The 24,213-nt window shown below is 48.5% G+C and overlaps 9 protein-coding genes across 9 annotated transcripts; 3 read left to right on the plus strand and 6 right to left on the minus strand.

Annotated features, from left to right (window-relative positions):
• Positions 1-34: 34 nt before the first annotated feature.
• HPODL_00430 (Polyamine transporter 1) lies at positions 35-1,849 on the minus strand (the record flags this gene model as incomplete). The annotated part of the gene is made up of 1 exon (XM_014080378.1): positions 35-1,849. One exon carries the CDS (start codon positions 1,847-1,849, stop codon positions 35-37), a length of 1,815 nt encoding a protein of 604 aa, XP_013935853.1.
• Positions 1,850-2,180: 331 nt separating this feature from the next.
• On the minus strand, positions 2,181-3,743 carry HPODL_00431 (uncharacterized protein; the record flags this gene model as incomplete). Its single annotated transcript, XM_014080379.1, has 1 exon — positions 2,181-3,743. The coding sequence occupies one exon, from the start codon at positions 3,741-3,743 to the stop codon at positions 2,181-2,183; it is 1,563 nt and encodes a 520-aa protein (XP_013935854.1).
• Positions 3,744-3,917: 174 nt separating this feature from the next.
• Positions 3,918-6,053, minus strand: HPODL_00432 (pH-response regulator protein palA/RIM20; the record flags this gene model as incomplete). Its single annotated transcript, XM_014080380.1, has 1 exon — positions 3,918-6,053. The coding sequence occupies one exon, from the start codon at positions 6,051-6,053 to the stop codon at positions 3,918-3,920; it is 2,136 nt and encodes a 711-aa protein (XP_013935855.1).
• Positions 6,054-7,823: 1,770 nt separating this feature from the next.
• HPODL_00433 (Protein UTH1) lies at positions 7,824-8,951 on the plus strand (the record flags this gene model as incomplete). The annotated part of the gene is made up of 1 exon (XM_014080381.1): positions 7,824-8,951. The coding sequence occupies one exon, from the start codon at positions 7,824-7,826 to the stop codon at positions 8,949-8,951; it is 1,128 nt and encodes a 375-aa protein (XP_013935856.1).
• A 201-nt stretch (positions 8,952-9,152) lies between these two features.
• HPODL_00434 (Alpha-mannosidase) lies at positions 9,153-12,350 on the plus strand (the record flags this gene model as incomplete). The annotated part of the gene is made up of 1 exon (XM_014080382.1): positions 9,153-12,350. The coding sequence occupies one exon, from the start codon at positions 9,153-9,155 to the stop codon at positions 12,348-12,350; it is 3,198 nt and encodes a 1,065-aa protein (XP_013935857.1).
• Positions 12,351-12,680: 330 nt separating this feature from the next.
• On the minus strand, positions 12,681-18,767 carry HPODL_00435 (Pre-mRNA-splicing helicase BRR2; the record flags this gene model as incomplete). The annotated part of the gene is made up of 1 exon (XM_014080383.1): positions 12,681-18,767. The coding sequence occupies one exon, from the start codon at positions 18,765-18,767 to the stop codon at positions 12,681-12,683; it is 6,087 nt and encodes a 2,028-aa protein (XP_013935858.1).
• A 423-nt stretch (positions 18,768-19,190) lies between these two features.
• Positions 19,191-20,375, plus strand: HPODL_00436 (Pyruvate dehydrogenase E1 component subunit alpha, mitochondrial; the record flags this gene model as incomplete). The annotated part of the gene is made up of 1 exon (XM_014080384.1): positions 19,191-20,375. One exon carries the CDS (start codon positions 19,191-19,193, stop codon positions 20,373-20,375), a length of 1,185 nt encoding a protein of 394 aa, XP_013935859.1.
• Positions 20,376-20,425: 50 nt separating this feature from the next.
• On the minus strand, positions 20,426-23,314 carry HPODL_00437 (uncharacterized protein; the record flags this gene model as incomplete). The annotated part of the gene is made up of 1 exon (XM_014080385.1): positions 20,426-23,314. One exon carries the CDS (start codon positions 23,312-23,314, stop codon positions 20,426-20,428), a length of 2,889 nt encoding a protein of 962 aa, XP_013935860.1.
• A 123-nt stretch (positions 23,315-23,437) lies between these two features.
• Positions 23,438-24,196, minus strand: HPODL_00438 (Protein vip1; the record flags this gene model as incomplete). The annotated part of the gene is made up of 1 exon (XM_014080386.1): positions 23,438-24,196. One exon carries the CDS (start codon positions 24,194-24,196, stop codon positions 23,438-23,440), a length of 759 nt encoding a protein of 252 aa, XP_013935861.1.
• Between the last annotated feature and the right edge of the window lie 17 nt (positions 24,197-24,213).

The following is a 24,213-nucleotide window of genomic DNA, read 5'->3' on the forward strand; positions in this document are numbered from 1 at the left end:
AATGCTGTAGTATAATAACGAGTATGACCTCCAATTAGAGATCAAATGCATACTTGGACCTCTGTCTGAGCCTCTTTCCGTATATGACGAAAAGAATTGGGCAGGCAATCAGAAGTATGGAGAACAGCCCAAGAAGAAGACCTGCCCAATTGGTGTGCATGTTCTGGAACATGAAGGAAGCAAATAGCGGGAAGACGGCACCAAACGAGGATCTCAGGAATGTGTTAGCAGCCATGGCAGAGGCGGCAAAAACCAGGTAGCTATCGATGATATAGTTCATACTTGGGACGAAGATTCCCATCAGACCGAAACCGGTGAAGAGACCAGAAACGGTTGGCACCATCCAATGGATATCGTTGTGGTAGTTACCTGTCCAGGTAAACCACAGAATACCAATAGGAAAGGCCACACCACCCCAGATGATGGTTGGGAGTCTAGTTTCTGGGATGATTTTTCCGTTATTTGCTTCCAAAGCACGAACGTAACCTTTCTCACGGTAGATACAGAAACAACCTCCGAAGATCTCGCCAATCACCATTCCAAAATATGGCAATTCGGCGACACCTGGAGCCATTTTATATCCTTCCTGGAAGACAAATGGGTATGCAGTCAAAAACAGGTACAACATGCCGTAGATGAACGCATTGTACAGACTGATGAATAAAATGATTGGCTCCGTGAAAAGCATCATGAGCGGTCTGGAAAGATTATTCTCAACGATTTCTCTGACACTGAGCTGGAACTCGTCGTGGGGAGCATGAATACCCCAGTTATTAGTACGTCTTTTGATTTCTCTGGCTTTTTGGACCAACAAAATCGGATGATGTGTTTCTTTCTGGAACAGGACGACCAGAACCACGTTCGCTGATGCAAGGATACCTGTGATGAATGCGGTCCATCTCCAGCCAAGACTTTTGTTAGCCACAGTGAAACCTCCAATGAACGGAGCCAGTAATGGACCAACGAACACAGCCATCGAATACACCACCATCACTGTACCTCTCGTTCGGTTGCCAAACATGTCTGCGAAACCAGCCGGAGCAACCACCATTGGTGCTGCTCCCAAACAGCCAGCGAAGAACCTGCAGATCAAAATCGACTCTAGTCTATCGGAACATGCGACTGCGAAATTGAAGGAAGCAAAGGCAACCGAGGAAAGAAGCATCACAGGCCTTCTACCGTACAATTCGGACAGAGGAGCCCAGATCACAGGTCCTGTTGCAAAACCAAGAACATACAGGGTGATTCCCAGCGTGGCGACGACATGGGCCACGTGATATCGTGCAGCGATTTGAGGAACTCCTTCAGAGAAAATGGCTGAGCCAAACGCAATACAGAATGTATCTGCGGCAATGATTGCGCACTGGATGACTTTCGTCTTTAATGGCCAATTATGTGGATGAAAAGGATCGTTTTCACCGTCGAAAGCGACCACATAAGGCTCCTTGTCAGGCAGCATAGGTGGATAATCCTTGCCCCCACCCATCGGAGGAATAGGCACACCTGCCTCTTCCTGTTTCCTTATCCTGTCCTCAATAGACTTGGCATTCGTCAGCACTCTAGACAACTCCCTGGAAACCTCAGTAATAGACTCTCTACGAGAATTAGGTTCTAAGTCAGGAGGAAGATTGTCCTCGTTGAGTGCTTGAGGTTCATATTTGGTAGGCTGGGTAGCGTACGCATCATGGCTGAGTGGGTCATGTTCTAACGTCGAGGCACTGGATTTGACCTCCGAGTCCTGGGACATGGTGTTATCTCCAGGCAGTTTCTCCGCCTGAGACGAGCCGTCGTGCTCGCTCGTGGACTCTGCGGTGTGAAACGACTCAGTATTATTATAAGACGAGCTCATAGAGTGCGTACGTGAAGAACTCATATTGAGAAAACAACTAAAGACGTATTTCTCCGCCTGTGTTGAGCCTTATAAGTATGCGGAAAAAAAAAGAATTACTAATGCGAGAAATAAACAAACTGGTGCAAAAATTTGACGGCAGAAACGGCCCATACGCCGTGCCGACGAGCAGCAATCCAGGCAGACAATAGATAAGTCCGAACTGATCGGTGTCGCGGACTTAACACTACAGTTTGGGAGTAGAAATTTCTGTTTCAGGTGGATATTTATGCAGCAGGGGAAAAAAAGTTACCGACGCAAATGCTCATTCCGAACCGTCTATAGCCGGACACTAGCGCTCTTGGCAGGGCTCCGCTTCATTCAAAGCCTTCCTACTGCCTGAAGTGCCCACGTTCACGAAAAACGAGATGATCAGCGCTGCCGCACTGAACCCAATCGCGAGGTAGAAGACGTTTCGTATGCCGTAAAACAAGGGCTCTGGATATAAATTTTGTTCCGACTTTCCGTAATATGGATCTCGGGCCGAAATTAAAACAGAGCCCAAACTCAGCCCGACCACTGTGACTAACTGAAGAATTGTGTTAAACACTCCTGCTGCCGCTCCTTGATCTTTCACCTCGACGGCAGACATGGTCACCATCGTACAGACGTTGTAGGTAATGTCGCACGCAACGGCTGACAGAATGTAGCCCCAAAACGGACCCAGCCAGTAATTTCTGTGGTAGTCTATGGTAGCCCAGATAATGCTAGCACCCAAGATGCAAAGATTCCCGCCTATAAGCATCATTTTTCCAGAGATCACGTGGAACGACACCGCAACAAACAGATTTGTAAAGATGCCGCTCACCCCCATCGGCATGGCCGCAAGTGCCGTGTGCAGCGCTCCCCAATTTTTTATATCCTGGAAATAGAGCATTGGATAGTAACCCAGACACCCTATAAATGTGACCCATGTGAGCGATGCCACCACCATGGAGAGCACGAAATTGTTGTTTTTCCAAAGCTGCATCGGCATGATCGGATCGCGCGCCACGTACAGCTCCACCAAGATGAAAACTCCTAGCAAAAAAATTCCAACGATTAAGAGAGAGTAGATGTAAGGGGTGTGCCATCTACGTTTTGCTGCGTCGACCTGTGTAAGCGAGAACGAGATCAGTGCAAATGCGGAAAGAATCAAGAAAGACCCAAGATAGTCCAGCTTCAGCAATGTTTGCTTGACCGTTATTTTGTCCAATGGCTTGTCTTTGGGGATCACAAAATATGCCACTATAGTCACTGCCCCAAAAAATATAGCAGTGAAAAATTGAACCGCCCTCCAGCTGAACGCGGTCACAGAGACGCCTCCGATCAGAAGACCAGCTATGTATCCAATGGCACCACCACTGGAGAACACGGCAAACGCAACGTTCCGCCGTCGCGACTCTTTATACAACGATCCTATGAGACCGGCACCCGCAGGGATCAGAGGCGCAAAAAACAGACCCTCAACGGCCCTGAGAATGACGAGACCAATGAAGTTCTTCATAAACCCTGCAACCAGCGATGCTAGCGTGAAGCCTGAAAAGCAAAAGAGCATCACGCGACGTCGGCCGAAACAGTCGGTCAGCTTACCACCGATCAGTAGAAAGCTTCCACTGGAGAGCACAATTGATGAAACACTCCACACCAGCTGGCCCCCATTGACTTCAAAGCTGTTGGCTAGATCCGTAAGGCTTGTTTGGAAACTGCCCTCGGGAATTGAACTAGTTGCGACCGCAAAGCAAACAACAATCACGCAAAGAACCTCTTGGAAGGTGGATTTGAAAGCCTCAGGACGCGCATTAGGATCCCTCACCTGATGGTCTTCAGTAGCATACTCTGGATCCTTGAGCTCGGCTTCAAAATTCTCGGCCATGCTCTATAAATCAAACTAAACTTAAAATCAAGGCCACGGCTATAGGCATGGAATAACGTATATATTTCCTCGTCAAAATTTAATATTTTTAGAGCTGTGGATTGCGCGCGGCGCTATTGTTTTACAAACGGAAGAAACCCGCTTAGGGTAAAAGATAGCGATAATTGCATGTGTTCACAAATTACTTACCAGTAGCCGTCGGTTAGTGAGAAAATCGCAAACCTTCTGCCGAGCCGAGGCTAGGTTCTCCATATAGTCCTGGTAAAAGTGAATACCTTGCTTCAAGTTTTCCACCACCTCTAAATAGCCGTTCATCGTGTCTTGCAACACCCGTAAGGCTGTCTCGCGCTCCTTGCCTCCTTGCAGTTGTCGTTTCCCTGACTTAAAGATATCGTATAGGTCGTATATCAGCGATGTGTCGCTGTCCTGGATCGTGGCTGTGCTAGTCAAAAATCCGAGCTCTGCGTCGAACTTCCGTAAACTCTCATCTAAAATGAACTGCATTGAGTTCTCGTCCACAGCGATATTTTGCGAAACGAGTTTCTTGTACTGTTCTGTTACCTGCATCAAGATCTGGTTCTCGCTCATCTTGACTCTCAAGTTCTCTAGGAATTCATGGCGCTCGTTTTTCAGGTTTTTCAGTTGTTTCACTTTGTCATCCAACTTGAACACTACTTCTTTGAAATCCGGGTTTAGATCCAAAATCTGGCTTTTGGGAATAAATTCTTCCAAAGTTTCAGCCGACTCGTAAACCTTCAAATACGGTTTGAGGTCCTTGATCTGCTGAAAAATGATGCGGTCACCCTTAGTGGACTGGTCCAAATACGTCTCCAGCTTATTTAGCAGTTCGTAGCATTCGGCTCCAGACTCGTCAAAATCCGGGACTTGCCACTTCGAACCGTGCAATCTGCGCTGTTGGTGGTCGTTCTCTCGGGCCAGCCGCACTTCTTCCCAGAGCTTGTCCAACTGAGGCCGTGCATCACGCCGCGCCTCGCGCAACTCTGTCTCTAGCTCTCTCAATGTGCTTTGCCATCTCAGTTGCTCCAACTTCTCTTTGTTTTCCCAAACCCAATTAGGTATGCTCTGTGGCTTCAAGATTGCTTCAACTTGGGCAGTCACGCCCGTCTCACTAATTAGCATATCAATTTTTTTGTTGAGCTCCTGCAACGGTTCCTTAAAGTTGACCACGAAATAGTTTTCTACACGGTCTTTGTAGGACATTGCAACCTGGATCACGCTATAAGGCACTAGTCCTTCAAACAGCGGTCTTCCGTATTCGCCGCTATTAATGGCTTTATGCAAATCTACCAATTCCTCGGGCAAAATGCTTTTCACCATTGAGACTTTGGTGAGAGGTGCCACTTTGGGTATGTCCTGTAGATATATCAGGTCGTTTTCACGTTCAGCTTTCCGCAATCTATCATGAACTGTCTGTCGGAGCATCTTGAAGTCCTCCAGAGCTAACTCGCCGTCCAGTTTCGGCAGTTTCGTGTTGAAAACTTGCTCTGCCTCGCGTAAATACGCTATTTCTTCACCGTATTTTTCCTGCTCTCCGCTGTGAATTGAGCATCGGTAGTATGCCGCAGCCTTGAAATGCAAAGTCTTAACTTGTATGTGCTCAATCCAGTCTTTTTTAAAACAAACAGTTTTCTTAGCCAGTGCAAGCGAATCGGCATAGAATTGCGACACTTGAGCAGAGAGCTTCGAGATGACTGTGTTTTTCAAGTCGCTCTTCAGGGCAAAAAACCAAAATTTCTCCTGTGCCTGCGCAAGCATCAGTAGCTGTAACGTCTCGAGAACCTCAGATCGCAGCTCAAGTGGTACACTCGTCAGCTGAGGTATGATATGAGTTCGTAAAAGCTCAAAGTAGCCGGCAGAGTGCTGCAAATAGATGCACGACTGCTTAATTCCATCCAGACTATGCTTATCATCAACGTTCAGTGCCAGGAGAGAATAGGCCGCTGCTATTTGGTAAAGCACGTTTGCTCTTTCATAGGTTATTGATCTGTAAGTAAAGGGGCCATCCACACGAATCCCCAGAGTGCCATACCATGGAGACTCAATCGAATCTTCGGGAAACTTAATCTGTATAGATGCTAACTGGACATAGTACCGTTTAAGAAGAGCTATGGATTCTAGCGAGCCGGACGGAGCCTCGGCCGCCTTGCGCAACTGGTCGATCTCCTGCAGGTTCTTGTCAAAATTCGAAGATGACTGGTAAAACTCAGAATCAATCACCCCCTTCAGACACGTGTATAAACTCACGCGATCTGTCTTCCGAAAGGGAACACTCAACAGTTTTGTTTCCATGCGTGTGCTTGGTAAATAAATAAATATGTCAGTCTGAAGTCGCGAATGCACTGTTATTTTTCGACTGGTGGTAGGTGTGCCCATATCTGTTCACACCACAGACCCCTTCATAATCTTCCAAATCGAATGCTACCTCTTGTCATCACCACTGGGTGATGAGCGTTGGCTCAAGTAGATGCAGATCTATTGCAGCTGACACCACATAAACATCATTAAAGAGAAATGCCACTCTAGACCTCCAAAAGAAAAGGATATCAGCATCTAGCATTTGGAAGCTGAAATCATGTATCTGCTGTTACCATTATAAATGAACAAGTTTTGAAAAGGGTAAACTGTTCCACCAGAAACGAGCTATTGATGGTGTCGGAAGCATATGAGTTGAGGAGTTACTGTAGGTCCTTGTGAAGTCTAATTCAAGAATCCTGTTGTGCGTCGCAGATATCTGAGCTACTCAATTCGAATTTCTCAGGCCGAGGCAGCCGGCTTCGATATCTCCCGACAGCGGAAGTCAAGGACCAGCTCGACCTTGGATTCGTTAACAGGTGTTACTAGAGTGGAAAAGACACAACCGTTAAAATTAAAAAAGCGCGACCGACTGCTGCAGAGAAAATGCGACACGTCGTTTAGGGTGTTGCATACTATTCTATGCCCTGCCCAAGCTATTTTTGGTCCCAAGTCCACTATTTTCTTGCTACTTTCGATATATTGATATCACCAGAAGTCCTGAGAATTGTTGTTCATCAGGCGTACATGTATTCCTTTCGTCAGCAGAGATCCAAAAACACGTAGAGTAGAATACACAGAACCAATAGCCATAGACTTTTGATCTGGACAAGATATTATGAGTCCGATATTTGCAATCAAAAAGCTTCGGCAGAGCACATTACGCAGCAACCACCGCCTTGATACTTGAAAACGGTGAAAGAGTGCTATTTTGCTGATTTATCACAAATCGAGGATTTGAGACCAGTCGCACTGCAACGTGCCTACATGCGTTTGGCAAATTGTGTTCTTACAGGAGAGGAAGCTAATGGTCTTGAAGACCTCGTAACGTGATATACGTGACGTACTGCCGACTCCTTGCGCAGCAATAGGGCGACGGGGCTGTGCATTGTAAAGGAGAGAAAATACATTGGCTACACGTAAATAAACTCCTGTGCAAAGATGTGATTAGTTATATTTGCAAAGATGTGCGGCGTGTTGTTTTTTCCCTTTGCGATCTTTATTTACTCTTCAATAATTCCTAGAAAGGAAAACTGAAAAAAATTTCGCTTATAGTTGGATCATGCATGGGACAATCGATTTCGACGCCAGATACAATGTAACATGATGTGTCGTGCACGTAATTTATCGTTCTAGACCTATATCGACAGGGGCGACAAGGGAAATAAAATGAAAATTGTCAGTGGCACGGCAGACGGGAGTAGTCTCCAAGAGCTGTCTGTAGCCATGTGCAACAGTTTGTCTCTTCAAACTTTATCCCCACTGCGTTTATTTATAATACTCGTCAACCAGGCTTAGCATACCAGGTACCTCCACAAAAGAAAAGAGCTTGCTACCGGTGTATATTTTTTTTTCCTATACATTCAGACGCATCCGCCTCCGGATCAGGCAGCTGCATTGATTCCCGATTCCCACCTTATAAATCCTCGATTCCCCTTCTGTTTCAAGATTTGTCTTGAACCGATACATTCATTTACTAGCTAGTTGATCCTGTCTTTTGACTAAGTCGTTCCTTACTACTCAACTGCTGTCATTCTTTTAACTAAAATGAAGGTTTCTACTGTTTTGGCCTCTATGGCTCTTATTTCCTCCTCATTGGCTGCTCCTATGGCCCACGAGCACCACCACCACAAGAGAGAGGCTGCTGTCGTCTACGTGACCCACACTGTTGTTGTTGATTCGAACGGCCAGTTGTCCACTTTGAACGCCCAGGTTGCCGTTCCAACCACGGACAGTTCTGAGTCTTCTTCTGCTACCTCCACCTCTAAGGCAACCTCGACCTCCTCTTCTTCGAAGACTAGCACCACCTCAACCTCCAGCTCCAGCTCCAGCTCTGGCTCCAGCTCTGGATCCTCCTCCATCAGCGGTGACCTTAGCGACTTTTCGGGCCCAACCGAGGAGTTCGAGGATGGCACCATCAAATGTTCCGACTTCCCATCTGGTCAGGGTGTTGTTGCCGTTGACTGGCTTGGATTCGGTGGATGGGCTTCCATCATGAAGGAGGATGGTACCACCTCTTCTTCTTGTGAGGACGGCTTCTACTGTTCTTACGCTTGTCAGGCAGGTATGTCCAAAACTCAGTACCCATCCACCCAACCATCCGACGGAAAGTCGATCGGTGGTCTCTACTGCAAAAACGGATACCTCTACAAGTCGAACTCTAACTCCAAGTACTTGTGTGAGTGGGGTCAGGACAGTGGCTATGTCCAGTCCAGCATCGACAAGGATATTGCTCTATGCAGAACCGACTACCCAGGTTCCGAGAACATGGTTGTTCCAACTTTGTTGGAGGCCGGTGGAAAGGCTCCATTGAGTGTCGTCGATGAGGACAACTACTACCACTGGCAGGGAGGCAAGACTTCTGCTCAGTACTACGTCAACAACGCCGGTGTCTCGATCGAGGACGGATGTGTCTGGGGTGACTCTTCGTCTGGTGTTGGTAACTGGGCTCCTTTGGTTATTGGTTCTGGCTACACCAACGGCAACACCTATTTGTCGCTGATTCCAAACCCTAACAACAAGGACGCACCAAACTACAACGTCAAGATCGAGGCCACCGACGGCTCCGTTATCAACGGTGATTGCTCGTACATTAACGGTAACTTCAACGGTGACAACACCGATGGATGCACCGTCACTGTCACCAAGGGCTCTGCCGTGATCAAGTTCTACTAGTCTGACTGATGATTTTTTGCTTTCTCCAAAATGTTGTGTTAACATTTCGTTTTTGATACCAGTCTCTTGCTATGCCGTTTAAGTATATGACGTAACAAGTATATTTGTATAGTTAATATTTTTGTGAAAAATACTTGGCTGTGCTATTCCAATGTATGGGGAAGCCAGATTAAGCAACAACTTAATTAAACTACTTTTAAAATGGAATCCGAGTATCCGCAATTGAACGTCGATGCGCAATTTAAGCCCATTGACTCCATCTACGAGAACCGGCTGCGCCAGTTCATCGATGAGGGCGGCCAGTACTCTAGTCTTATGCTCCCAAAGTTCTACACCAAGGCCCGTCTTGACAACGGCTACAAAGAAGGGGTCGAGGGCTACATTGAGCTGAAGACGTGGGCGGCCCCGGGTCTCTCGAAGCCGCTGTTCAAGGACGTTATCCCGGCGAAACTGGATGAATTCAAACCGTGCCGGAAGGGCGACCGTTTTGGCCCGGCCTGGTCGTCCCATTGGTTCGAGGTCAAAATTAAAGTCCCCGCTGCGTGGTCCGACGAGGAGCTGGTTATTCTCAAATGGGATTCTGGCGGCGAGGCGCTTGTGTTTGACGCCCACGGCCTGCCTCTGCAAGGCCTTACCGGTGGCGGGGAGCGCGTGGAGTTCGAGCTTCCGGCAGCGTGGCGGAGCACAGAAACCACGTTCTACATCGAAATTGGCTGCAATGGCATGTTTGGCAGCACACAGGACAGCTACGAGCTGCGCGATGCCGACCTGGTTGTGCCAAACCTGGCTGCGCGCGCCCTGTACTACGACTTCTGGATGATTGGCGACGCCGCGCGGGAGCTACAGGGTGCTCCGAAACATAAGGCGCGCGAGGTGTGCAACCGTATCATGAACATTTTTGACAGCGACGACCCGGAAAGCATTTTGCGGTGTCGCGAGGTGGCCAAGGAGTATCTGGGCCCGGATGTGGACTCGGAGAAAGTGTACGAGGGGAAGATGAGCAAGTATAACGCTGTGTATGCCATTGGCAACTGCCACATCGACACCGCGTGGCTGTGGGACTTTGCCACGTCCAAGACGAAAATTGCACGCAGCTGGTCCACACAGCTGCGTCTGATTGACAAATATCCAGAGTACGTGTTTGCTGCGTCTGCTGCGCAGCACTTTAAGTGGCTGAAGAAATACTATCCCAACTTGTTTGCCAGGGTGAAGGAGTACGTGGCGCAGGGCCGCTTCATCCCACTCGGTGGCAGCTGGGTCGAAAATGACACCAACCTGCCGAGCGGCGAGGGTCTGGCCAGACAATTTCTGCTGGGCCAGCGCTGGTTCGAAGACCTGTTTGGCGTCAAGAGCAACATCTACTGGCTGCCGGACTCGTTTGGATACTCGAGCCAGATCCCGCAACTGTGCCGGCTGGCCGAAATGCCGAACTTCTTGACGCAGAAGCTTTCGTGGAACAATATCAACCAGTTCCCGGAAAACACGTTCAACTGGGTCGGCATCGACGCGTCGCAGGTGCTGGTGCACATGCCACCCGCTAACACCTACACGGCAGACGCGAACTTTGGCGACGTGAAACGGTCGATCTCGGGCCACAAAAACCTGTACAACGACCAGAAAGGTCTGCTGCTGTACGGAAAGGGCGACGGTGGAGGCGGGCCGAACGCGTCGATGCTCGAGAGACTGCGGCGAATTAGAGGTCTTTCCGAGACTGCTGCCGGCGAGATGCCAACGGTCCAGGTCGGTGTCACCGTGTCGGACTTTTTCGACAAGCTGCGAAGCGACACCGACAACGGCGAAAAATTGCCCGCCTGGCGCGGCGAGCTGTATTTGGAGTTTCATCGAGGTACGTACACGTCGCAGGCCCGCGTCAAGCACTTGATGCGCACCGTCGAGCTGCTGATGCGCGACCTCGAGTACCTGGCTACCAAGGCCTCGTTGGAGCTAGATTACAGATATCCGCACCGCAAAATCGACCGTCTGTGGCAGGACATCCTGCTGTGCCAGTTCCACGACGTGCTACCAGGCTCCTGCATCGAGAAAGTGTACCGCGACGACGTCTGGCCAATGCTGGAGCGCGTGCAGCGTATAGAGCTCGAGATGCTCGCCGAGATCAAAAAACTGTTCAAGCCAGGCAAGTATATTCTCAACACGTTTGGCTGGGACCGTGCTGCCGTCGTGAGAACGGGCAGCAGCTGGATGCAAAAAGGATACACCGCGGTGTCATCAAAAAATGGCGTTCTCGTGCCAGTCGAGTCGTCGCAGGCTGTCAAGTATCGGTCCAAGATTATGCATCGCGACGGCGTCTACGTGATGGAGAATGGTCGGCTACGTGCCACCATCAGCGCCGACGGCGTGGTGACGAGTCTGTACGACCTGGTGCACCGCCGCGAGGTGCTCGATGGCTCCAAGATTGGCGGCGTGCGCTACGTGCTGTACTCCGACACGCCCCTGAGCTTCCCTGCATGGGATACAGAGCTGTTTTCCTGGGACAAGCACCATTTCATCAAGGCCACAAAGGTGGAAGTGCTCGAGACGGGCCCGCTGGTGTCGTCGCTCAAGGTGGAGCATGAAATCTCGGCAGACAGCCGGATCACGACGGTGATCTCGCTGGAAGCTCTCCAGTCATTGGCCGACAGGACGATGCTCAGGTTCGAGTGCCATGCAGAATGGCACGAAACATATAAATTCCTCAAGGTGCAAGTCCCTGTTTCCGTGTACAATGACTTTGCCAGCTACGAGACGCAGTTTGGCATCACGAAGCGTCCAACTCACTTCAACACGACATGGGACATCGCCAAGTTCGAGTGCTGCTGCCACAAGTTTGTGGACTACTCGGACTACAACTACGGCGTGTCGATCCTCAACAACAACAAGTACGGTGCCAATGTCCATGGCAACACCATGACGTTGTCTCTGCTACGTGCACCAAAGTATCCGGACGGCAACGCGGACATGGGCTCGCACTCGTTCAACTATGCGATCCTGCCACACAGCGGTGCCCTGGGTGCGGAAACCATTCGTGCGGGCTGGGAGTTTAACGAGCGTACGAGCCACGTTGGAGACTTTGGCAAGAGCATTGTTTCGGTTACGGGAGATGAAAATCTGATCCTGTCTAACGTCAAGCGTGGCGAGGACGATTCCGGTATGGACTCTGGCCATATTTACAGAAATATTCCGAAAAAGTACGTCGGCCAGAAAACTATCGTTCTACGTTTGTACGAGGCTCTTGGTGGCAGGGCTAGAGCTACGATCAAGGTGAACTATCCGGTCGACAAGGTGTTCAAGACCAATCTCCTGGAGGAGGAGAAGGAGGAGATTGCTGTCAAGGATGACGCGTTTGAGGTGGTTTCCAGGAGTTTTGAGGTGTCCACCTACAAGGTGGTTTTGAAAAAATAGAAAATACTGAGAATATAAGGAGTTCGAATGTTAGGTAGTCAAGAGATTTTGTAGCCAAATGCTTAGCCTTGTTGTGAGCCAACTAGCTCTCTGAGCTCCTTTAGATCGATAGTGAAAATATTTTGCGCACAACCTCAATCTAAAGCAAGTATATATATATCACTCTGGTAATCTCATGTTGCTCCGCTGTTCCATGTTTGGGACACTGTATGAGTCTGAGTCATTGTCTCGGTCCATGTATAAAACAATAACAAGTACCGTGCATTGTTTGTGGCTACAAGTACTTGAGTGGGCTTGTCAAAGCATCGAGATACATTAAATATATTGAAACTAAACCACCTTCACATCTAACTCTATCTGCTTATCTGTGTCAATGTAAGAGTCGCAGACACACCATATGCCGAGTTTATGCTCTCCAGCATCTGGTATGGTAAAGCTTAGATGCACCTGCTGGGACTCCCTGGAAATCGTAAGCTTTTTAATGGCGTACAATTCTTTCCTCTTGTGTTCGCCAACAACAATCCACCAATTTTCCATCTTTTTGTAGGGGAACCGAGGACAAACGGCATCCAATTCTTCTAGTTCCTCGTCCCGTTCGATGTTCACCACAATTTCCTTGGGCTCGTTTGCTCTGATAGGTTCGTTGAGGTCCAATTCGTAAGACAGTTCCAGGTTTGGGTACTTATTCACAAAGTCGGCAACACTTCCAAGTTGTTTTTCATTTAGCGTTCTGAGAAGCTCGTCTCTGTCGTCGTCCTCAAGCGCCATGATGTCATACACGGTCTCAATTTTCTTTGCCTCACATTCTTTTAGGATGTCTTCGCTGAAGTAAGGAATCTGCTTCAAAGGGTTGTCGTTAGCCCACATTGCCTGGACGACCATCTGTGTCAGATCCATGGCAGTCATAGCATTCAGGAAACCCTCACTTGAGAGAACATCAACGGCTGCATATAACAGGTTCACAAGTTTCAATAGAATATTATTCAGATCTCCTGTAAGGTCTGGGGGCAGATTGATTCTCGAAAGATGAGCCTGGATCAGAATGAAACACTTGAATGATGGGGATTCGAAATTCTTGATGCTTGCGCTTCTCAATGGGAGTCGGTTGTAAAGCTTTCCTAAGAATTCGTCTTCATGGTTTCGGATAGGTAGATCGTCAAATTCATGAGCAGAAGCAACGACTTCTAAGAGTCCGCGCAAATTAGTTTTGTTGTTGAGAGACAGCGAAAATGTTTGCATAGTCACAAACGAGACATTGTAATACGCAGAGATCATGCAGCCATTCAGAGGTTTAACTTCATCACCAAGCTCCTCTTCCTCTTCTTGTTCCACGTCTTCATCAATATCAAGCTCTATGATTTTGGCCTCCACCAAATCGTTCAGTGTATTTTCAACAAGCTCCGACAAATATTCAGAAATACCATCCTCACTCGTATCTCTCAGACCATAATAGCTGGGATTGCTTTGTAGTCTTCTGTAGAAGTAGGAATATGTGATCCAATCAACACAGTCTTGTCTGTTTCTAATTAGTTGGGTGCTGATATCGTTCACAAATGCATCGTGAATATGATATGTCAGCTGACTCTCAATTGGCAGCGACTCGCCAAGGAACTTCTTGTAGTAATCGACTTTCTCTTCGTTTGTGAGAATCAACGCCTTGGAAGTGGCGTTTGGGTTTCTCGAAAGGCCCACCATTTCGAGGATATCGTTGATTGGGTAATCAATGTACCTGTGTTCTTTTCCTTCATAAGTCTGCGTGCTCAAAATAATGACAAACTCTGCAGCTGGAGACCAATAACAGGTATCCTTGGTAGCCATTAGACATGTCAAGACGCCTGCGGAATACAGTTTCTCAACAAGAATTCGGTCACTGTTAGTCATTCCTGTGTAGTAGAAGCCAATGCCGTATTTGAGAACTTCTTTCAGAGAGGAATCATGGACCCGGTCCAGATACTTTTCAATACTTTCCAACTCGGTTCTCAGCCAGCTGGCATCGTCTTTTGTCATTAATCTGACCAGCTCCTTGGAGATATCAACGCAATGGCTCCTCGTTGGTACAAATAAAATACATCTTTCCTCGTTAAGATCCCTGATTGCATTGTATGCTGGTCGAATCATTGCCAAAACCATAGATGGATGATGTGTTAGCTGGTAAGCTTGGAATTTCACTTCAAGAGAATATTCTCTTTCTTTTGAGTCAAAATTGAAATTGCATTGTTTGGGGACCCCAAGCCAATCAGCAACGTCTCTTGAGTTTGCGAGAGAGGACCCAAGAGCAACAATTCGGATCTCCTTCTTCAGGTTAATGGCGATAAACCTGAGACGGCTCAGAACAAGCTCATAAACAGGATCAAAACCAATTGCGTGACAATCATCTGCAATAACGAGCTCTATCGATTGTACATTTTTTCTTTGTTGCCAACGTCTAGAGATTAGATCAAACTGTTCGGGAGTTGCCAAGATCAAATGCGAGCCTCCTAGCAGTTTCAAGTCCGCGCTTAATTCGCCCGTCAACTTGTTGATTTCTTTGCCCCCAAATAGTGGGCCTAAAACCTTTTTCCACCGTTTTAGAAGCTGATCAATTTGATACTGGTTAGTGGTAAGATAAACAGCCCGACCTTTTTCTTTATTCCAATGGCTCAGCAACGCAAGTTCCGCAATAGTTGTTTTTCCGCAACCTTTAGAGCAAAAACACAGTGTGCTCTCTGATGTATTAAATATAGTATCGAAAACCTGTGATTGGATCCTATTGAAGGTCTTGAAATTGAAAATTTTGCTAAACTCTCCAACTTCACTGGTCTCAATGAAACCAAAGTCCAAAAGGGGTGTAGGCGCAGGGAATTTCTTCGGCATTTTAAGGTTGTTCAACATAATTGGCACCTTTGACTCGCAGTGCAGCCATCGATCGCTGATTAAAGACACAAAGTAGTTTGGCTGCGAGGAGTCAATAAATGGCACGGTAAAATCAACTAGATGTGGCTGGTCAATGTATTTGCTTTGCACAATGAGCGTGGTGGAATAAAGAAGTTTCTCTGAATCACAATCTTCCACAAGAAGAATGAATTGCTCACTCCACCCATGAATATCATAGTCCCATTTCCACGAAGGGATGATTTCTGCCTCCACCTTCAGCAATGACGGAGTAATTGGCTGGGCTTGACAAGACATTGTCAACCTGGGAAATTTCTGAAGTAGCTCAAATCCTATGCGTCCGAACCGCTCGGACTTTAGAGCCTGGGCAACCTCGAATTCGTCAGAAAGACGCAAATAGTATTTCCATGGAGTCATAGACCGCTCGGTGGTTTGTATGATTTCAAAAGGAGCCTTGGGGAACTGACGGAACGGCGAGTTCGTCAGCCATAAACGTCTTTCAATGATTTTGCATAGGTCCATCAGTAGAACAGCAAGCCGAGGCCAGCCTTTCTTTGAGGCCATTTCCAGCATGGCCCGAAATAGACGCCCTGCAGACTGAACTACATAGATCATGTCTGCCATTAAAGCAAAGCCTTCAAGGCGAAGCTGTGAAATATACGCCTGAAGGAGAATACTAATTTTTGCAAGTGGGTCTTCATTTGATTCGCTCACCGGTATTGGAGCTCTTTCCATCAACTTCTTGATTTCCATCTTTTCTTCCTGTCTGACGGGAATGTATTTGAATTCCTCACTGCTAGCGAACATCCTGAACAGATCACTTTCGTTCATATCCGGATTGAGGTGTTTGGAATAGTTTCGAATGCTTCGGTAAGAGATGTAGTAATGCGATGCGATACGGCCCATGTCAGTGGCCGTGATTTGGTCTTTTTCAAAGCTGTACTTTATCAACCCGTTTTTCACCAGCAGCAGAAGAGCGGAGTATGCCAGATCGCGCCTTCTTTCAACCAAGTCTGTGTCATTATCGTACTCCATCCCAACATGGTACAAGCTGCGTGAGTGCGACATTCGGACATACAGATAGGTGTAACCTAACCATTTTATGCAGTCCTCTAAAGATTGAATTGTGCCCAGAACTATTTCGGCATTGAGATTGTCCACAAGCTTCGAGACAAGCTGGGATTCAATTGGCAGCTGCTGGTTCAATATTGCAAGGTAATATTTAACCTCGTCCTGGTTGGTGATTATAATACCCTCACCATGAGTATCGTATCTTGGTCTGCCAGCTCTTCCTAGCATTTGAAGAATATCCTGAGGTGAGAGCTCAACCCATGTACCTTTTTCAGGAGAGTAAACGTTAGTGCCTTTGATAATGACAGTGTGTGCAGGCAGATTGACACCCCACGCCAAAGTTGCGGTGGAAACCAGTACCTTCAAATATCCTTGGGCAAAAAGGTCCTCGGTCGTAGATCTATCTTTCTTGTTCATTCCGGCGTGATGGATTCCAAAGCCCATAGGTAGTACGTTTTTCAGACCCTCATTGGCCGCTTCTTCGGCCTCAGTTCTCAAAATCTCTTGAACCCCTGGAGTGAATTTGATCAAATCCGTCACTCTCTCTGTTTCGATCAGCTTGTCCACTATCCATTTAGCCGTTTTCTCCGTCTCTTTCCTTGAATGAACAAAAATAATCACCTGGTGTCCATTGGAAAGGTTTTCCACAACTTTATCGTAACACACCTCGTACATTGCCTGAAAGCGCTTCAATGACTTTTTCTCCGTAATGCCAACGAATTGCTGAGCCAGTGGACATGGACGGTAGGTGGCGTCGAAATAGAACAAACCTTTTTCTTCCACTCGCAAGAACCTAGCAACATCAACATAGTTCGGTAACGTAGCAGATAATCCGACCAGCCTCACCGGTTCCTCATTGTTGTCATCCGCATATTTGAGAGTTCTGGCCACAATACTTTCCAAAACTGGTCCTCTTACATCGTGCAACAGATGAACCTCGTCGAGAATGATAAGCCTGACTAGTCGAACGTAAGACGCATCGTTCATTTTTCTCGTAATCACGTCCCATTTTTCTGGAGTCGTAACCAATATTTGAGTGGTAGCGATTTGGTGTTTAGTGAGATTGGAGTCACCTGTCAGCTCATTTACAGTTATATTGAACTGACTTAATCTTCTTTGGAATTCGCGCACCTGTTCTTGCACCAAAGCCTTCAAAGGAGCAATGTATACAATTTTAAAGTCGTTCAAACGTATGGTTTCATCGTCACTCATAAACTTGGAAATCGTTCGCAAAACTGTCAACATAGCAACATTGGTCTTACCTGCTCCCGTAGGAGCACACATTAGTATGTTCGTATCGTCATGAAAGGCTGCCGGATAAACTTTGGACTGTATTCTATTAAGAGTTTTGGTTTCGTTTGAAGGAAATGCCGTTTGCGCCCATTCCGGCAGCTCAGTAATGTCAACAAGTTTCTCGTCGGCCTGAAATTCTGGTTTTTTAGGAGGTGGTATATGGATTTCCTCCCAGCTTTTGCGAGCGCGTTTGAAGGACCCTTGAGGAAGCTGAAATTTGGTATTAGTCATGAGATGCGAGCCCTGCTCGAAAATCAAGCTCTCAATATCAATGTATCTGGGCACTTGTTTTTGGACATCCTTCTTTTGTGTTTCAGTCAGCTTCTGTCGTTTCGTTGCTGCCTCTTCGTCGCTATGTTTTCTGATGCCCTTATACTGGTTGACCCAAGACTCTAATCCTTTAGAAACCATGGTGTCAAAAATCTGTGATTTTTCTGCCTCTGAGGCTTGAGAAAGCTTGATAGCAAAATATATCTCCAACGGATGCTTTGTAATTTTCCTCACCGTGTCATTGGACTCATAATCAAACAACTGAAGAAGACTGGACTCCAATTTGCGCATATCGAGTTCCTCCTCAGCAAATTTGGTGAGCAGTTCATTGATGCTTTGCGAAAGTTCTGTGTGTCTGTAGGAGTCAAGATCCTTGAACTCTTGAGCCAATAGTCGTGTAAGATAATATTTATCGACTGACTTGATATCGAACTCCTCGGTGTCGGTAGAACCGTCAGCCGTAAGCAAAACAACGTCGTCGTGAACTTCTTGAGCTTCAGTAGGCTCTTCTTCGTCTTCATCTTCGTCTTCATCTTCGTCGTCGTCTTCTTCTTCGTCTTCTGCAGCGTCTTCATCCTCCTCATCTATGATTATTCCCCCCTCTTCGTCACCCCCGGGACGCTTCCAATCGTCAATTTCCTTACTCAGATCGAGAACTTTTTGAAAAACCTCGTCCTCAAGTTTTTTACCCATAGTCTCCTCAATAGTGTCTTTTCGCTGCAGATCTGTCAGTCGTTCATTTTTCAAAATCTCTAGAATAATGTCGGCCATCGACTGGACAATGTCTCCTGGAACGTCGCTATCCAATTGTTCTGAGCACCAAACTAATAGGTCCTCGTATATTTGCTGAGATTTTTCACTGGTAGGCACATACGTGAGCTCCTCGACAGCGGTATCAAGAAGCGTCCTCATTGAACGGTTGATCTTTTTCTTTTCTTTGCCACGGGTACAGGAGCTTCTTTTGTCTCCCTTTCAACTCTTGAGCCCATCTCCTCGATGCTGATCTTACCAATGACACTCTGGGGAGTGGTCGAGACAGAAGACTCTCCTCTCTCATCCATCAATCGTCGGTTGGCCCGTAGGACCTTATTGGACATTTCGTCGTACTTGTACTGGGAGTTCGAGGACATGTACTTGATATATTTTTTTGTATTATTTTTTTAAACTATTATATAAGCACAACAAACTGCTCTGTCGCAAGTCGCATTTTTCTCCTCGACCGTCGGCAAGCGACGCTGGAAATTTGCTTTCCGAAACCTCACGGCTCAAGAATTTTTTATTAGAGGGGATAACAAAACCACCTTATCTTTTAGCACTCCGCTTAATAATACTTCAATGCTGAGATTTTTATCCAAGAGAGCTCCGGTTCGTGTCTCTCCCAGACTGGCCAGAACACTGGCCACCGAGTCCGACATTGTGAGAATTGATTTGCCAGAAACCTCATTCGAGACATATGAGTTGGACGCACCAGAGTTGACTTTCGAAACCGAAAAGAGCACTCTGCTCCAAATGTATAAAGACATGGTCATTATCAGAAGAATGGAGATGGCTGCTGACGCCCTTTACAAGGCCAAGAAGATCAGAGGTTTCTGCCATCTTTCTGTTGGACAAGAGGCCATTGCCGTGGGTATTGAAAATGCCATTGATGGCAATGACGATGTGATTACCTCGTACAGATGCCACGGCTTCACTTACATGAGAGGTGCCCCTGTGAAGGCTGTCCTTGGAGAGCTGATGGGAAAGAGATGTGGCGTCTCGTACGGTAAGGGAGGATCCATGCACATGTATGCCCCAGGATTCTACGGAGGAAACGGTATTGTGGGAGCCCAGGTGCCATTGGGAGCAGGTCTTGCCTTTGCCCACCAATACAGAGACAAACCAAACTGTACGTTCACTTTGTACGGTGATGGTGCCGCCAACCAAGGTCAGGTGTTCGAGTCCTTCAACATGGCCAAGCTGTGGAACCTCCCATGCATTTTCGCTTGTGAAAACAACAAGTACGGTATGGGTACGTCTGCCTCGAGATCCTCTGCCATGGTCGAGTACTACAAGAGAGGTCAATACATTCCTGGTCTGAAGGTCAACGGTATGGACATCCTCGCCGTGTACCAGGCCTCCAAGTTCGCTAAGGACTGGTGTATTTCCGGTAACGGACCGCTGGTGTTGGAATACGAGACCTACAGATACGGAGGACACTCCATGTCTGACCCAGGTACTACCTACAGAACCAGAGAGGAGGTGCAGAACATGAGATCGAGAAACGATCCTATCTCTGGCCTCAAGGCTCATCTTTTGGAGTTCGGCATTGCTACCGAGGACGAAATCAAGGCCTTTGACAAGTCTGCCAGAAAGTACGTTGACGAGCAAGTTAAGGAGGCAGAGATCTCTCCACCACCTGAGGCCAAAATGGATATCCTGTTCGAAGACGTGTACGTTCCAGGTTCTGAGATTCCAGTTTTGAGAGGAAGAATCAGAGACGACTCGTGGTCTTTCGAGAAGAAAGGCTTTGCCTACAAATAGATGTGCTACCACAAAATACAATGTCAGATTCTTACACAAAAATACACTTCTTACTCGTCCGCAGGCACCTTCATGTAGTTTGGATCGTGCTTGTTTTTCTCGTACTCGGCCGAGTCGATTGTCTCGTACGTGATCACCTCCTGGTAGTCGTCGTTGTCAACAACCTCTGTGAACACCGGCTTGGCTTGCGACCGGGCATCGATCGAGTCGATGTCACCTTCGCCATGAGCGGTCACTGGAGGGGACTCCTTGGAGACAGCAGGGTCCAGCGACTTGTACGTGACTGGCGGAACGGTCTTTGCTGGCTCAGGAGTCTCGCTGGATGCAGATTCCTGTTTTGGCTCCTGTTTCTGCGCCTCCTGCTTCTTGCTACTGCTTCTCGACAGCGGGAACAGCTTCTTGGTCAGAGAATTGGCTCTGGATTTCGGCTTGGTCTTGGAATCTGGGGTTTTCGTCCGCTCCAACGAGTCCACCTTTTTGGGGGTGGTTGGAGAGCCTGTAGCAGAGACAGCAGGGAGGGAGGTAGTAATTGGGGCCACAAAAGCGCCCGGGGTCGAGGCTGACGCAATCGTGGTGCCGTTCTTGGCCTCTGGCTCCTCCTGGATAGGATCGGCGGATCTCTTGGTTTCTGCGAGCTTGGCAATGTCGGCCACGTCGGCGCCTTTCTCGAGCTGCTCTGTGACAGCGTCGATGCCGGCAGCGTCAATCGCGGCAGCAGCAATGTCGGCAGCGGCTCCCGTGGCGGTCACCGTGGTGATCACCTCAGTGGGTGCTTTCGACTTGCTAGGCTTGCTGGATTTAGTGGACGTTGGCGAGCCAGCGTCGGCAGCAGGTTCGGCAACAGCGGCATCCACAGAAGCGTTCTTGACGTTATCGGAAATGTCCTTTGAGGCATCTCTGGAAACATCCTTAGGAGATTCTGGCACAGAGTCGTTCAGATTATCAGAGGCAACAGCTTTGGAAACGTTCTCATCCGGCTTGCCAGTATCGGCCACAGGTCCAATGGACGCAGCACTTTCTGGCTTTGGCTCAGTCGAGGCAGCGATTTCTGACTGGGACTCAGGCTGAGGATCAGCTTTCTTCTGAGCCGTGTTGTCTCCTAGCTGAGGACTCGTGATGCCGGAAACGCTGTTGCTGCCGGCATTGGCCAGAACATCTGCACCAGCAACACCCGCACCAGCAACGCCTGCAGCGGCACCAACACCAACAGCACCAATGGCACTGTGCTTCTTCTCCTTCTCCTTCTTCTCCTTCTCCTCCTGCTCTTTTCTCTCCTTCTCTTCCTTCTCCTTTGCCTCTCTCTCCTCCTGCTCCTTCCGCTGAGCAGCAAGCTCCTCCTCCTTTCTCTTTCTCTCCTCCTCCTCGGCCTTTCTTTGCTCCTCTTCCTCGGCCAGCCGCTTGCGCTCGGCCTCAGCCTCAATGCGCAACCGCTCCTGCCTTCTGGCCTCCTCAGTTCTCATCTGCTGCTTCTCAAGCTCCCAGTCCTCAACTGCCTTTTCTGCTGCGCTGCGCTTCTCGTCCAGCTGTTTCTGGCCCTCGGTACTCAAATACTCCTTCTTGGCCTGGTGCTGGTCCACATGGCTCTGGATCAAATTAACGTGTTCCTGCAGTTTGTCGGCATTGCCCTTGGCCTGCGCATGCTGGGCATCAATAATGGCCACCTTGCGCTCGGCCTCGAGCTTCTTTCTCGTGGCACCAGCAATGGCAACCTGTTTGTCGTATTTTGACGAAACAAGCCCCTCCAACTGCGCAATCTTGTCCTCAAGCTCTTTCTCCTTCTCTCTCAGCTGACTCTCTGCCTCATCCGCCTTCTGCTTGTATTCCTCGCCCAAAGCGCGCACTTCCTTTTCCTTCTGAGTCTCGACCTCCTGCTGCTCCTTGGCGTGCGCCAGGGCCTCCGTCAGCTCTTGCTTGCGCTGCTCGGCACGCTCGTGCAGCTCCTCTTTGTCGGTCACGTGCTTCTCAGCAGCTTTTTTCCCGGCCTCCTCGTAGTCGATGGCGTCCTGCTCGATCTTGGCCTTCACATCGGCAATATACTGCTCGTACGCCTTTTTGCTGGCGGCCATGTCCTCGTCGAGTTTCTTCATCGGCTTGGCAAACGAGGCCACAATCGCAGCGTTCTCCTTCTCGATGGCAGCAGTGTACTTCTTGAGCTCTTTGGCAAGCTTCGACTCATCTTTCTTGACAAACTTCTCCTCTTCCTCCTTGGCACGCAATTCGTCCCGTTTGAGGTTTTCCTGCACCTGCTCGTCCACCTGTTTCAAAACTGGAGCAACTCTTTTTTTAGCAATTTCGTAGATTTGGGCCTCGGTTAGCTTTAGGCCAGCACCGAGATTTAGCACTCGGTCCATATTTTGCACCTGTGTATTGTTCAGTGCCTGCGACGCTAGAAGCTTGTTTTCCTTGTACCGATTGAGCATCTTGGGCTTGTCGAAGGTGGCCTCGATCTCGTCGGCGGGCGCAACAAGCGGCTCGGACTGCCCAGCTGGCTCAGTCTCGCCTATCGGCTCCTCGTCCTCCACCACGTCGCCGGTCGTCTCCTGAAGGGCCTCCTCTGAGGCAACGTCTGCAACAGGCTCACTTTCGGGCTCTGCAGACTCTGCAGGCTCCTGTGCTTTTTCGACAGGGTCAGTTTCTGTCGTCTCTGTCTGTGGCTCCTGGGCATCTTCTGCCTCCACGGCTTCTTCCTGCTTTGCCTCCTGTGTCTCCGGCTCGGCGTCAGGTTTCTGCTCTGTGGCTGGTTCTGTCACTGGCTCGTTTTCCTTGGTCTTCTCCTGCTTTGGTGCTGCTCTTGGGCTCCTTCCCTTTGGACGGAACGGAGAAACCCAGATATTGTCCTTGGAAGCGCTGGCCACACGCTTCAATTGGGTCACCACGCCAGTCTTGGTCGACTTGGAGGGCGACGGCGTCAACAGGTCTGCGATTTCTGCGGATGCCATTGATTAATTGTCTTAGTATTTCCTAGCAATAAATGCTGCACTTGAAATTTCGCTACCCCAAATAGGGTTGCTCGATTAGGACAGGTTGCCAAAAACGGAATATTCGTACCATTACTTAATCTCTTACTTACTCTCTTCCAGCGGAACCTGGGCTGCCAGCTGGGCAGTCGTAGAGTCTGGCGTGATGTTCGACTCGTGACCGGCCTTCTTCAGCTCTGCAAGCCGCTTGGCTTCCTCGTGCACCTGTTTCGCGTCACTGGCCACCTCTGTGTAGAATTTGTGGATTCTCGAGCCCAGCTTGTCGTTCTTGAACTTGTCGAAGTAGCTATCGAGCTTTGTGCGGCCAATCGCGATCTTGCTGTCCAGACCAAGCTGCGAGTTGGCCTGGTTCAGCAGCTGCTGATTCTTGTCCTGGATATGGTACTTGGCGTCCAAATTCGACAGGAATTGCTTGAAGTTCGACGAGATGCCGTTCTTCTGGTCAAACTCGACCGCCTTCTGCACAAGCCCGTCCGAAATGGCATACCCTTGCGACAGATACTCCGCCAAAATCGTCGTCTTGGGCTTATCTTCCTGCGGAATGTCGCCACTAGCTGGGGCGCTCACTTCAGCCGGCCTCACCTCGCTCGTCGGCACAATAGGCTGTTTGGCCAGGCCCTCGCCAATGACCTTGATGCTGCCGCCACCTAGCTCGGCACCGTTCAATAACAGTGCCGTGGAAACAGCGCTCGCATTCACAAACTCCACCTTGACCGTCTTGGTCTTTTCATTCTTGTCGACGGTGGCAATCGTCTTGGTCTTGCCGCAGAAATTGAAAAACTCCTCCACCTCGGAGTCTGACACCTCCAATGGAATGCCGGAAGCAAGAATTGTAGAAGACATTTAATCTTATGTTCTGC

Source organism: Ogataea parapolymorpha, chromosome III (assembly GCF_000187245.1).
Source record: "Ogataea parapolymorpha DL-1 chromosome III, whole genome shotgun sequence".
Classification (NCBI taxonomy): domain Eukaryota; kingdom Fungi; phylum Ascomycota; class Pichiomycetes; order Pichiales; family Pichiaceae; genus Ogataea; species Ogataea parapolymorpha.